The sequence below is a fragment of the Triticum aestivum genome, chromosome 4D, assembly GCF_018294505.1.
Source record: "Triticum aestivum cultivar Chinese Spring chromosome 4D, IWGSC CS RefSeq v2.1, whole genome shotgun sequence".
In the NCBI taxonomy this organism is placed as follows: Eukaryota; Viridiplantae; Streptophyta; class Magnoliopsida; order Poales; family Poaceae; genus Triticum; species Triticum aestivum.
Window position 1 is genome coordinate 423,448,144 of NC_057805.1, and position 12,261 is coordinate 423,460,404.

The window sequence follows — 12,261 nt, forward strand, 5'->3', positions numbered from 1 at the left end:
GGATACTCGATAAGGGCGAGAAATTATCCGTAGGGGTATTCAGGTGGCAAGGAACTGCAAGGCAGTATCTCAAAGGATTTTCAGAACAATAGAGAGAATTTTGGGGTATCTTGTAATAACAAGAACAACTAGGGGTGAATGTAAGAATGACAACTGCATGTAGTTATCCATAAGGGTTGACGGTCGAAGGGGAATTGCAAACGCGATGAACACAAGTTCTCGGGTTAACAATGGAGAGTATCTTCAGGGTCTTCTGATGCAGCAGACGATCATCGGTAATAAGGTGCTCTCCAGGTGAAAGTGATAACGAGATCCTAATGTTAAATTTAGCAAAATTCATTTTAACCCGAATAGAAGAGAGATCAGAGTCCCAGAGTAAGGATCGAGGAGTAAAAGATCCTAGTACCACCCAATGGCGACGTGGGCCCGTAAGACACACAGCCATGTTAGTAAAAGTTTTTGCAATGTCTAGACTCGACTCCGGCCAAGGAGTGTGGAAGGGGAATTCCTACAGGCAGTCGGCTCTGATACCAACTTGTGACGCCCCCGATTCAATCGTACACTAATCATGCACGCAAACGTGTACGATCAAGATCAGGGACTCACGGGAAGATATCACAACACAGCTCTAAAACATAAATAAGTCATACAAGCATCATAATACAAGCCAGGGGCCTCGAGGGCTCGAATACAAGTGCTCGATCATAGACGAGTCAGCGGAAGCAACAATATCTGAGTACAGACATAAGTTAAACATGTTTGCCTTAAGAAGGCTAGCACAAAAGTAGCAACGATCCAAAAGGCAAGGCCTCCTGCCTGGGACCTCCTAACTACTCCTCGAAGCCGAACTCCATGTAGAATCATCCTCAGGATCTCTAGCTCCTGGACTCCAGCATCTGGTTGCGACAACCAGGTATAGAAAGGGGAAAAGAGGGAGAAAAGCAACCGTGAGTACTCATCCAAAGTACTCGCAAGCAAGGAGCTACACTACATATGCATGGGTATATGTGTAAAGGGCCATATCGATGGACTGAACTGCAGAATGCCAGAATAAGAGGGGGATAGCTAATCCTGTCGAAGACTACGCTTCTGGCCACCTCCATCTTGCAGCATGTAGGAGAGAGTAGATGGTAAGTGCACCAAGTAGCATCGCATAGCATAATCCTACCCGGCGATCCCCTCCTCGTCGCCCTGTTAGAGAGCGATCACCGGGTTGTATCTGGCACTTGGAAGGGTGTGTTTTATTAAGTATCCGGTTCTAGTTGTCATAAGGTCAAGGTACAACTCTGGGTCGTCCTTTTACCGAGGGACACGGCTATTCGAATAGATAAACTTCCTTGCAGGGGTGCACCACATAACCCAACACGCTCGATCCCATTTGGCCGGACACACTTTTCTGGGTCATGCCCGGCCTCGGAAGATCGACACGTCGCAGCCCCACCTAGGCTCAACAGAGAGGTCAGCACGCCGGTCTAAATCCTATGCGCGCAGGGGTCTGGGCCCATCGCCCATTGCACACATGCACGTTGCGTACGCGGCCGGAAGCAGACCTAGCCTAGCAGGCGTTCCAGTCCAATCCGGCGCGCGCCGCTCCGTCGCTGATGTCAAGAAGAGCTTCGGCTGATGCCACGACGTCGAGTGCCCATAACTTTCCCACGTAGTTGGTTAGTGCGTATAGACAAAATGGCCAGACTCAGATCAAATACAAGAACTCGTTAAGCGTGTTATTTTAAAGTAACCGCGGACGCCGTCCAGGGCCAGGCCCACGTCTCACCTAGGCGGTCTCAACCTGCCCTGTCGCTCCGCCACAAAGATCCACCCAGAGGGCCGTCGGGAAAGTATGTCCTTTCAGCCCCCAATCCGTGAATCAACCGCGGGTACTCAATGAGCCGACCCGACTTTAGTCACCATCTGTATAGTATGTATATGCAAGTATATACCCGTGATCACCTCCCGAGTGATCACGGCCCGATAGTATAGCATGGCTGACGGATAAGAATGTAGGGCCACAGATGGAATACTAGCATCCTATACTAAGCATTTAGGATTGCGGGTAAGGTATCAACAATTGTAGCAACAATGACAGGCTATGCATCAGAATAGGATTAACGGAAAGCAGTAACATGCTACACTACTCTAATGCAAGCAGTATAGAGAAGAATAGGCGATATCTGGTGATCAAGGGGGGGGGGCTTGCCTGGTTGCTCTGGCAAGAAGGAGGGGTCGTCAACTCCGTAGTCGAACTGGGGGTCGCCGGCAGTCTCGGGGTCTACCGGAAAGAAGTAACGGAGGGGGAACACAATAAATAACAGAGCAATCAAAGCATCACAAAGCGTAACATGGCAATACGCGGTGCTAGGTGTGCCCTAACGCGGTAGTAGGTGATACCAACGAAGGGGGGAAACATCCGGGAAAGTATCCCCGGCGTTTCGCGTTTTCGGACAGATGAAACAGAGGTGAAATGTTGCATGTTTGCTATGCTAGGGACATGTGGCTGACGAACGGGCTGCGTATTCGGATTCGTCTCGTCGTTCTGAGCAACTTTCATGTACAAAACATTTTCATCCGAGTTACGGTTTATTTTATATTCATTTTTAAAGATTTAATCATTTTTAGAATTTAATTAATTATTTTAATTCAGCATTCTCCAGAATAGTGTGTGCTGAACGTCAGCAGTCAACAGGGCGTTGACTGGGTCAAACTGACGTGAGGGTCCCGCATGTCATTGACTGATTAATTAACTAATAGTTAATTAGGTTAATTATTGATTAGATTAATCTAATTATGTTTAATTAATTAATTAATTAATTAATTATTATTAATTAATTTTTTTAATAAAACGTTCTGGGGCTGGGCCCCGTTTGTCATAGGCCCTAGGGGCTTAGCGGGTTTGCCCGCTAACGGGCACAGGGCACAGCCCATCTGGGCGCTGGCGGGACGCCCGTCTCGGTGAACCGGGGCATCGGCCTCGGCCACGGCGGGGCGCCGGCGTCGGGCGTTGGGTGCTGTCCGAATGGCGCGGATTACGGGGTTCAGCGTCGGCGGCGGCTGTGGTCGCGACCACTGCTGGAGCAGCAGCCACAGGGGGGCTGCGGGCGAGGCCAGGGATCGAGCGGGAGCACGGTCACGAGGCGGCGCAGAGGCTGTAGGGGAGCTCCGACGAGCGCGATGAGGGGCGATGCGGTGACGGATAGGGAGGGAGCCGCGGCCGCACGACAGCAGGGCAGCGCGGCCGTGGGCGCGTGCGGAGGCGCGCCGGGCGAGGCGAGGATGCGGTGAGCGCGGTGAGCGCGCGTACGGGGCGGTGGTCAGAGGCATGCGCCGATGCGGTGAGCACGTTCGGGGCCCGGTCGGCGAGTGTGCACGACGACGGAGGGGAAGAGGTGGAGGGGGAGAGGCCCGGGGCCTCACCGGGGTTCGTAGGGTCAAGGGCCGCGGTGCTCGAGACGGGGACGACGGGGACGACGGGGACGGAGTGGAGGCAGACCGGTGGGGAGGAGGAAGCAGGCCGGCGAGGGAGCTCCGGCGTCGTGGCCTCCGACGAGGTCCTCGGGCGGCGACGGCGCAGTCGGTCCGGGCGGCGGGGTCGTGCCCCGATCCAGTTCTGGATCGAGGAGGGGTGAGGACGGGGAGGCGAGCAACGGGGTCGAGGCGACGATGGCGGGGCGGTGCTGGAGACGACGAGCGGCGTCAGGGAACGCCGACGCCGAGGTGGGCAGCGGGGCACCGGGGTCGGAGCCCGATCTGGATGGATCGAGGGGGAGAGAGGGAGGAGAGGGGATCGTGGGGGGGGGGAAGTGGGGATCGGGCTAGGGTTCGGTGCCCCCAGGGGGTTATAGGCCAGGGGAGGGAGTGGGCCGGCCTGGCAGGCCACTGGCTGGGCGAGGCCCAACTAGCCTGGGGGTTTTATTTTTATTCTGTTTTATTTTCTCTTTTGTCTTTTCTGTTTGCTTTTATTTCTTTAATACTTTATAGTTTTACAAAAATAAAACCCACACCTAAAATGGAGTTACAATTCCAACTACTGTCTTAAAAAAGTTTTACCCCTGAACAAAATAGTTTAATATTTTATAAAATTCAAAAGGCATTTATTTAATTGTTTTATTCATTTTAGTTTACTTAAACATTTTATAAAAGTGTGGTTTCTCGACAACAATTACCTATGCATTATTTGGCACCAACCAAACATTTTAGTTTTAATATTTGAAAACCTTTAACGTTTGACTTGATTTCGAATTTTGAATTCGAACGGGATTTGAACCAGAGTGATTTTAACAACAATAATAGTGGTGACGTGGCATCATTAGTAGAGGGTTACTGTAGCTTAATTATCCAGGCGTCACAACGTCCCACGAACTCCGATCCAGCAGAGCTTCAAGGGAGAGTTCCGTCAGCACGACGGCGTGATGACGGTGATGATGATGCTACCGACGCAGGGCTTCGCCTAAGCACCGCTACGATATGACCGAGGTGGATTATGGTGGAGGGGGCACCGCACACGGCTAAGAGAGATCAATGATCAACTTATGTGTTCTAGGGTGCCCCCTGCCCCCGTATATAAAGGAGCAAGGGGGGAGGCCGGCCGGCCCCTGTAAGGCGCGCCAAGAGGAGGAGTCCTCCTCCTAGTAGGAGTAGGACTCCCCTTTCCTACTCCTACTAGGAGGAGAAAAGGAAGGAGGAGAAGGAGAAGGAAGGAGAGGGAGGAAAAGGAGGAAAGGGGGGCCGGCCCCCTAGTCCAATTCGGTTTGGGCTAGGGGGGGCGCGCGCCCTGTCTCCTCTCTTCCACCACTTGGCCCATGAGGCTCATTGCTTCTTCCTCGTATTCCCGTAACTCCCCGGTACCCCCGAAAATACCCGAATCACTCGGAACCTTTCCGATGTCCAAATATAGTCGTCCAATATATCGATCTTTATGTCTCGGCCATTTCGAGACTCCTCGTCATGTCCCCGATCTCACCCGGGACTCCGAACTACCTTCGGTACATCAAATCACATAAACTCATAATACCGATCGTCACCGAACGTTAAGCGTGCGGACCCTACGGGTTCGAGAACTATGTAGACATGACCGAGACACGTCTCTGGTCAATAACCAATAGCGGAACCTGGATGCTCATATTGGCTCCCACATATTCTACGAAGATCTTTATCGGTCAAACCGCATAACAACATACGTTGTTCCCTTTGTCATCGGTAGGTTACTTGCCCGAGATTCGATTGTCGGTATCTCAATACCTAGTTCAACCTCGTTACCGGCAAGTCTCTTTAATCGTTCCAGAATACATCATCCCGCAACTAACTCATTAGTTATAATGCTTGCAAGGCTTATAGTGATGTGTATTATCGAGTGGGCCCAGAGATACCTCTCCGACAATCGGAGTGACAAATCCTAATCTCGAAATATGCCAACTCAACAAGTACCTTCAGAGACACCTGTAGAGCACCTTTATAATCACCCAGTTACGTTGTGATGTTTGGTAGCACACAAATTGTTCCTTCGGTAAACGGGAGTTGCATAATCTCATAGTCATAGGAACATGTATAAGTCATGAAGAAAGCAATAGCAACATACTAAACGATCAAGTGCTAAGCTAACGGAATGGGTCAAGTCAATCACATCATTCTCTAATGATGTGATCCCGTTAATCAAATGACAACTCATGTCTATGGTTAGGAAACTTAACCATCTTTGATTCAACGAGCTAGTCAAGTAGAGGCATACTAGTGACACTATGTTTGTCTATGTATTCACACATGTATCAAGTTTCCGGTTAATACAATTCTAGCATGAATAATAAACATGTATCATGAAAATAAGGAAATAAATAATAAATTTATTATTGCCTCTAGGGCATATTTCCTTCAACAAGCGGGCCACCACTGCCTATGTACCGCATCAAAATAGAAGCCGAGCCGGTTGTTGAGCGATACCTGGCCGGTACAACCGCCAATGACACACCGCAGTCAAGTTTAAGCACGGTGGCGATACCACCGTCCGGGGTTAGCGGTACAACCGCTTGGTCATGACTGGGCTGTTCAACCCCAGGGTATCACCCCTGGGGTGGTGGTTGGGTTAGTGCCAAGGGCCAGCGGTACAACCGCTCGAACGAGCGGTACAACCGCTGGGAGAACACAACAACAGTTGAAAAAGAAGGGGGAACCTCTCTCTCACACAACAAGGAAGGCAAAGGTGGGTGAGGAAGAAGTGTACGTGCAATGATTCACCCAACTCCTTCTGATGTGGATTCCCTCTTAATAGTACGGGTTTCCTACGACCAAAGAGATAAACATGTAGACAAACACCGTCTTCGATCTTTTCCTTCCAGAGAGAATAGCTAATCGATGCAAACCTAATCACTGAGAACCTGAAGCACTTAGCACAAGATTAGACCAACAAAGAGTTGTCATCATCATCCAAAACACAAAGTAGGGAAATGGCCTTACACCCTATTATCACCATAATCACATGGACAACGTGGAAGGAGCGTGGTGGATGGATATTCCCAATGCCGAAAACAATCTACCGCCTCCGGTTAGGATTTTTTTTACCATCAAAGGATAAAGGTACCCTTTGGCACAAAGTCTCTTCCCCGAACCCTTGTGTTTCTCATTGAACTCCTTAACCCGTTTCTTGAAAATAAACACCTTTTATGTGATTATTTTGTATTTTTTTACAATACTTAGTGATAGCATCAAACTTTGGCATTGGCATCTCAACAACCTAGTCGGAAAAACCGAGTGGTGTCGGGTCAGGCTTGTCTCTTGGGGCAGGCTCAGGTTTTGTTTTTCAGCCGAAAAGATAATCCTGCCATAATTGGGCTTCTGTTTAGCTTTTAGCTTAATTATTGATTTCCTTAGACTAAAATGCTTGTGTCCGGACCGGGTTTTCGGGCTTGTCACTGGACCGGGCTTCTAGATAAAATGCTTTTGCTAGGTCTCAACCGACGGAAATTTTCTAAGTTTAAAGTAGATCCCTCACCTTGTCTAAAAAAAAGTACTAGATCCCTACCCATATAAAAAAGAGAAAAAATCTAACTTAAAAAGAGGGAATTATTTTTCCAACCTATTTTTGCTCCGGTTTCTCCGTGGCCGTATTTTTCTGATCCAGATTCAACATCGTCTCACAGTCACCGATCAAGCACAGGTTAACCGGTTTGGCCGGCGCGACGCACCCCTCCACCAGCGGCAAGCCGGCGGCGACGCCCCCGCACGCCGTGATATAGGCCCGTCCCCGTCCGAACGACACGACCTAGCCCCAAACCCAACCACGCGCACAGAGAAGAAACAAAAATCCCGAGCCCACCACCACCGCCATCATACTCCCCTCCCTCCTCGCCACCGTCGGCTCCCTCGCCACAGGCACCGTCGCGGCCCTCGCTGCGGCTGCGGCGGGGGCGGCGGCGAACGCGGGCTCCCTCCCCCGCGCCCGCTTCGCGGGGTCGGCCGTTGTGGCGGCCGCCATGTCGACGGCCCGCGTCTACGCGGACGTGAACGTGCGCCGCCCCAGGGAGTACTGGGACTACGAGGCCCTCTCCGTCCAATGGGGGTAAAAATAAAACTAGCGCCTCACTCTGCTCCTGTTTTTTTTCTTTCTGTGCCATGATCTAGAGTAGAGTGATTAACTGATTACGCGGGAGGATCGCATCTAAAATTAATTGAACAACAATGTGTCACTGCTGGGGGATATATCGGTGCATGCTGTGTACGAAGGTGTATGATGATTTATATGTTCAATTGCAGAGATTGGAACGGACTGGGTGGATCATTCATTATATTGCTTGATTGATCGGTGTATTATACAATGAGGAGTCATAGGAGTGAACTCTGGCCTGTAGGATTTGAAAACCTTTGGTCATCGGGCTGTGATCATACAGTATTATTTTGTTGTTTTAGGTGTCTGTGTGAGGTTCGATTGGAGCTGTTCTTGAATACTACTGACGAGTGTTTTGCTATTTTGGGTCGTCTTACTATGCTTGTTGTTTGAGCTGTTGTACTTGTTAGAATTATGCCTTGACTGGGGCTGCATCCAGAGAACTGTATACCAGAAGACTAAAACACCTGCAAAATAGCATTGATGGAGGCCATTTAATATCACTGTAGGTAGGTCGGTCTTAGCAAAACAGAATGGAGTTGTACCAACCAAAATGCCCAATTGGACAAAATCTTTGAACGTTTAAACAGTAGTCATATGACCCTCAATCGCTATCACAGTAGTGAATCCACTTTTGCTTACTGTTTCAAAATTTTGACATGTGTTGTAGCCTTTTTTTTAGTTGGTGAATTTCGGAGTGAAAAACAATAAAAAAAATTATGGAATGAATATCTTGTTTCTTGTAGCGATGTACTTAGTTTGATTAACTGATGGTTCTTCCCCATTCAGTGAGCAGGATGATTATGAGGTCGTGCGGAAAGTAGGCAGAGGGAAATACAGTGAAGTCTTTGAAGGGATTAATGTAACAAACGATGAGCGTTGCGTCATTAAAATCCTCAAGCCTGTTAAGAAAAAGAAGGTATCCTTGTGTACTTTGAAGATTAGCACATTTTGATGGTCTGCTATTATATTACAGCTGATAACATCAATACTTGGCGTAATTCGATGGTTACATACTCTGCATTTCCTACTTCTCTAACTATGGATCCCTCCTTCACTAGTCTACCGAAAAGTTTCATCCTATCCTGTTTAATGCCATTTCTACAATTTTCAGCTTGCAGCTGATAGGTACAACTGTACAATTAACAAGCTGGTCAAGGGATCTTATGTTTCTTCGTCCATTTACATCCATAACTCACATCTTGTGACTAACCACTTGCACCATATGATGCAACTAACTAGTTCGAAACCTGCTAATGTTTTTTTTAGGACCGAAACCTTCTAATTTTATCACCGTTAGAGATCAGTTTAGCATCAGCTCTGTTATTAGTCTTCATACCCTTTTCAGCTGACAAGTTCCGCCTGTTTCTTTAAGTGTATGATGTCACTCTTGCTCATTTGTTGGCTATGCACCTTCTGCTGCATTCAACTCTATTTACCTGCTTATCGTGTTCTTTGTGCTATCCAAATATGTGATTTTTTTATGCAGATAAAGAGGGAAATAAAGATTCTTCAGAACCTTTGTGGTGGTCCAAATATTATTAAGCTTCTTAATGTCGTCAGAGACCAGCAATCAAAAACTCCAAGTTTGGTATTTGAATATGTAAACAGCACAGATTTCAAAGTTCTCTATCCAACATTTACAGACTATGACATCCGGTTCTATATTTATGAACTTCTTAAGGTACACCTTATTTTATTTAATCATTGGAAGAAGTGTTGAACCTGTATCACATCTAGCAGATAATAAAGTTGTGATATATTTATGTGGTTGTACACATCTAACAGTCTTACACTGCTATGAGCTAAATCTTCCCTGTTATGAATTTTACTGCAATTATTTTGTAGTTGCACGTCTTGTGATTTTATTATGAGAGTTTCAGTTGTTTTCCATGCATATGTTCCTTGAGAGGCTGACCCATGGGTGGTGCTTATCGATTGTTACATGTGGTCAACATCAATTGCTGACGGTGAATTATCTGGGTTGGTCCTCGTATATTGATTATTGAAACATGGAGGATAGGGTTGAGGATTTGGCTACAATAAATACGTGCAGAAACTGTAGAAGGATAATGTAGTGTCTCTAGCATGGTATGTTTAAGGCCGTAATACTGAATGTCCAGTACTTTGAATGTGAGGCTGAGCGCAACAGTAAAACTTATTTCTTGCATGGCTAGTCTGGCATGTATATACTCTCCCAAGTTGTTGATCGCCTTTCTGTTTTTCTTTGATATGACGAGCCAGGTGTCTTCAAAATTCGGTTATTTTTTCCTAGAGAAAAATAGCTTATGAGGGCACTACAATTTTCAGCTACATCTTTAATTAAAATAAGTGCAAATGTGTCTCCAGTTCCTTGGCAAAAAGACTTGTCGCAGTGGTAGTAGATAGCCAAACCAGTGAATTGTGTTAGCGATAATTTCATAACTTTCTTCCATATGCTTATGCTGATGTAGTTTTCATTTGATAAGTTACCGAACTTTGTTTGCTTCTTGTTGGAATACAGTAAGATAACTGGCTCATTTTCACTTAGTCTCTATAAATGAAACTAAGTTTCTTTTAGTTTGTTGTAACTTGTAAATATAGGATCTCCTACTGTTCTATTTTTTTTGGTTAGTTGTTCACATTACATGTTCTGGACTTGTTCCCCCCCTAGGATTTTCAATCTTATACAACATTTTAATGGATTGTATTTCTTACCTAGAAAAGTAATCTCCATCATTTTTGTTGTTGTTTTACTGATTGCCAGCCTGCTCACATTTCAGGCATTAGATTACTGTCATTCCCAAGGAATTATGCATCGTGATGTCAAGCCTCACAATGTTATGATTGACCATGAGCTTCGCAAGCTTCGCCTGATTGATTGGGGACTTGCTGAGTTTTACTTTCCTGAGAAGGAGTACAACGTTCGTGTTGCTTCGAGGCAAGTTGATAAAATATAACATTTTGTAGCTCTGGTCATTTATAGCAATGCGGTATCCAAGTTTCATATGTAATTTATATGTAGGCATCTCTTGGTCCTGTATCAGGTTCTAGTTCTTCTATTCAAGAATGCTCACTGTTTTTTTAAGAAATATATACCTTACGCAACAAATCGTTCTGCCATCCGCCATTCCCTTGTTTTCAGGAGATCTGTGCTACTTAATTTGGCAGAGTTGCTGTTTGTTTCCAAATTTTGAATCCCCTTCTGATCTAGCAAAATCATCATGTCAAAATTTGCTGTTTTGATGGACTAGAGTTATGCATATTTGAGTAGTAAGGTTAGCGAACTTCATCAGAGTCAGATGGATGTATAAACTCTTATGTCTGAGCTTGTAGATATTTTGACTGGAGTTTTTTCTTTATTCAGGTATTTTAAGGGGCCTGAATTGCTTGTTGATTTCCAAGGGTATGACTACTCTTTGGATATGTGGAGCCTTGGCTGTATGTTTGCTGGAATGGTGTGTTTCCTTCCTGTGATCTGTAAACATTACAATGAAATTTACAAAGACCTTGCTTCTGTGAACTACTAATGATTGAATAATTAGACGTCAATTATGATTTATTTGTTGTTCTGCATGCAGATATTCCGCAAGGAACCATTCTTCTATGGTCACGACAACCATGACCAGCTTTTCAAAATAGCCAAGGTTTGCCATTGTCACAATTATCTTGTATTTGCTCATATAGCCGTGTGCATGCGTGCTATGCCTGAGCATAATGCATATGTGAACATCATCTTCCTTTTTCGGTTGAAGGTTGCCAGTAACAATTTTTTTATACTTCTGAGCAGGTGCTAGGTACAGATGAACTTAATGCTTATTTGGGAAAATACAGAATTGTGCTTGATCCTCAGCTAGAGGCACTGATTGGGAGGTAACTCACAGTACTCTGAACATCTTATCCGTATGGTGTAACTATTATCACATTTTGCATCAGGAAACAACAGTTTTCTTGATTTACATGTACGCTATTGCTTAACACAGGCATAACAGGAAATCTTGGTCCAAGTTTGTCAATGCTGAAAATAGGCATCTCGTGTCCGAAGAGGTTATATATTTCCCCTGTTTTCCCCGTCCATCTGTCATTTCTCAATGCCCTGTCTAATTGCTGCAATACCCTATGCAGGCCATCGACTTTCTTGATAAACTTCTTCGCTTTGACCATCAAGATAGGCTTACAGCCGAAGAAGCCATGGTTTGTCTCTGCACCTATTCTTTCATAATAATATGATATGCAAATAGTGTGTTAACCAACTTGTTAACCTGGAGTCAGCTTATGCGATGGTGTGTCCTCAAGTATTATCCTTGGACAATGTATGACACGTTCCTTTTGATCCCACTGCAGGCGCATGAGTACTTTCATCAGGTGAGGGCAGCAGAAAACAGCAGGGGGAGAACGTAGCCAAGAACCCAAGAGAGCCAAGAGAATTGAGACGCGAAAGCTGCTTCTGTTGAACAGTTGTGGAATTAGATCCATCTAGCATCGAATTGATGCAGAAGTTGATTACTTGACCTGATGGTTGGGACGCTGTCATGAATCTCTGATTGGCTCCTAATTTTTTTTATTTTTTTATTACTTGGAAGTTTAAACCACGAGTCTACAAAACAGACAGGCTACGCGTTGTCATGACTTGATGATTAGTTTTTCCATGCAACTAAAAGTTCTTGATATTGCCCCTCAAAAAAAGGTTC

At 45.9% G+C, this 12,261-nt stretch overlaps 1 protein-coding gene across 1 annotated transcript; it reads left to right on the forward strand.

The window, feature by feature from the left end:
- Positions 1 to 7,101: 7,101 nt before the first annotated feature.
- On the forward strand, positions 7,102 to 12,261 carry LOC123098329 (casein kinase II subunit alpha-2). Its single transcript, XM_044520297.1, has 10 exons — positions 7,102 to 7,546; positions 8,381 to 8,510; positions 9,081 to 9,275; positions 10,354 to 10,511; positions 10,938 to 11,028; positions 11,152 to 11,217; positions 11,361 to 11,443; positions 11,554 to 11,617; positions 11,696 to 11,764; positions 11,915 to 12,261. Exons 1-10 carry the CDS (start codon positions 7,461 to 7,463, stop codon positions 11,969 to 11,971), a joined length of 999 nt encoding a protein of 332 aa, XP_044376232.1. The 5' UTR covers positions 7,102 to 7,460; the 3' UTR covers positions 11,972 to 12,261.

What these genes read in the sequence shown, in the direction of transcription:
- LOC123098329 (XM_044520297.1), top strand. Translation starts at nt 7,461, where the DNA reads ATGTCGACGGCCCGCGTCTACGCGGACGTGAACGTGCGCCGCCCCAGG. An exon ending in AGCTTTTCAAAATAGCCAAG is followed by an intron (nt 11,218 to 11,360) that starts GTTTGCCATTGT and finishes ACTTCTGAGCAG; the next exon opens with GTGCTAGGTACAGATGAACT. An exon ending in CTAGAGGCACTGATTGGGAG is followed by an intron (nt 11,444 to 11,553) that starts GTAACTCACAGT and finishes TGCTTAACACAG; the next exon opens with GCATAACAGGAAATCTTGGT.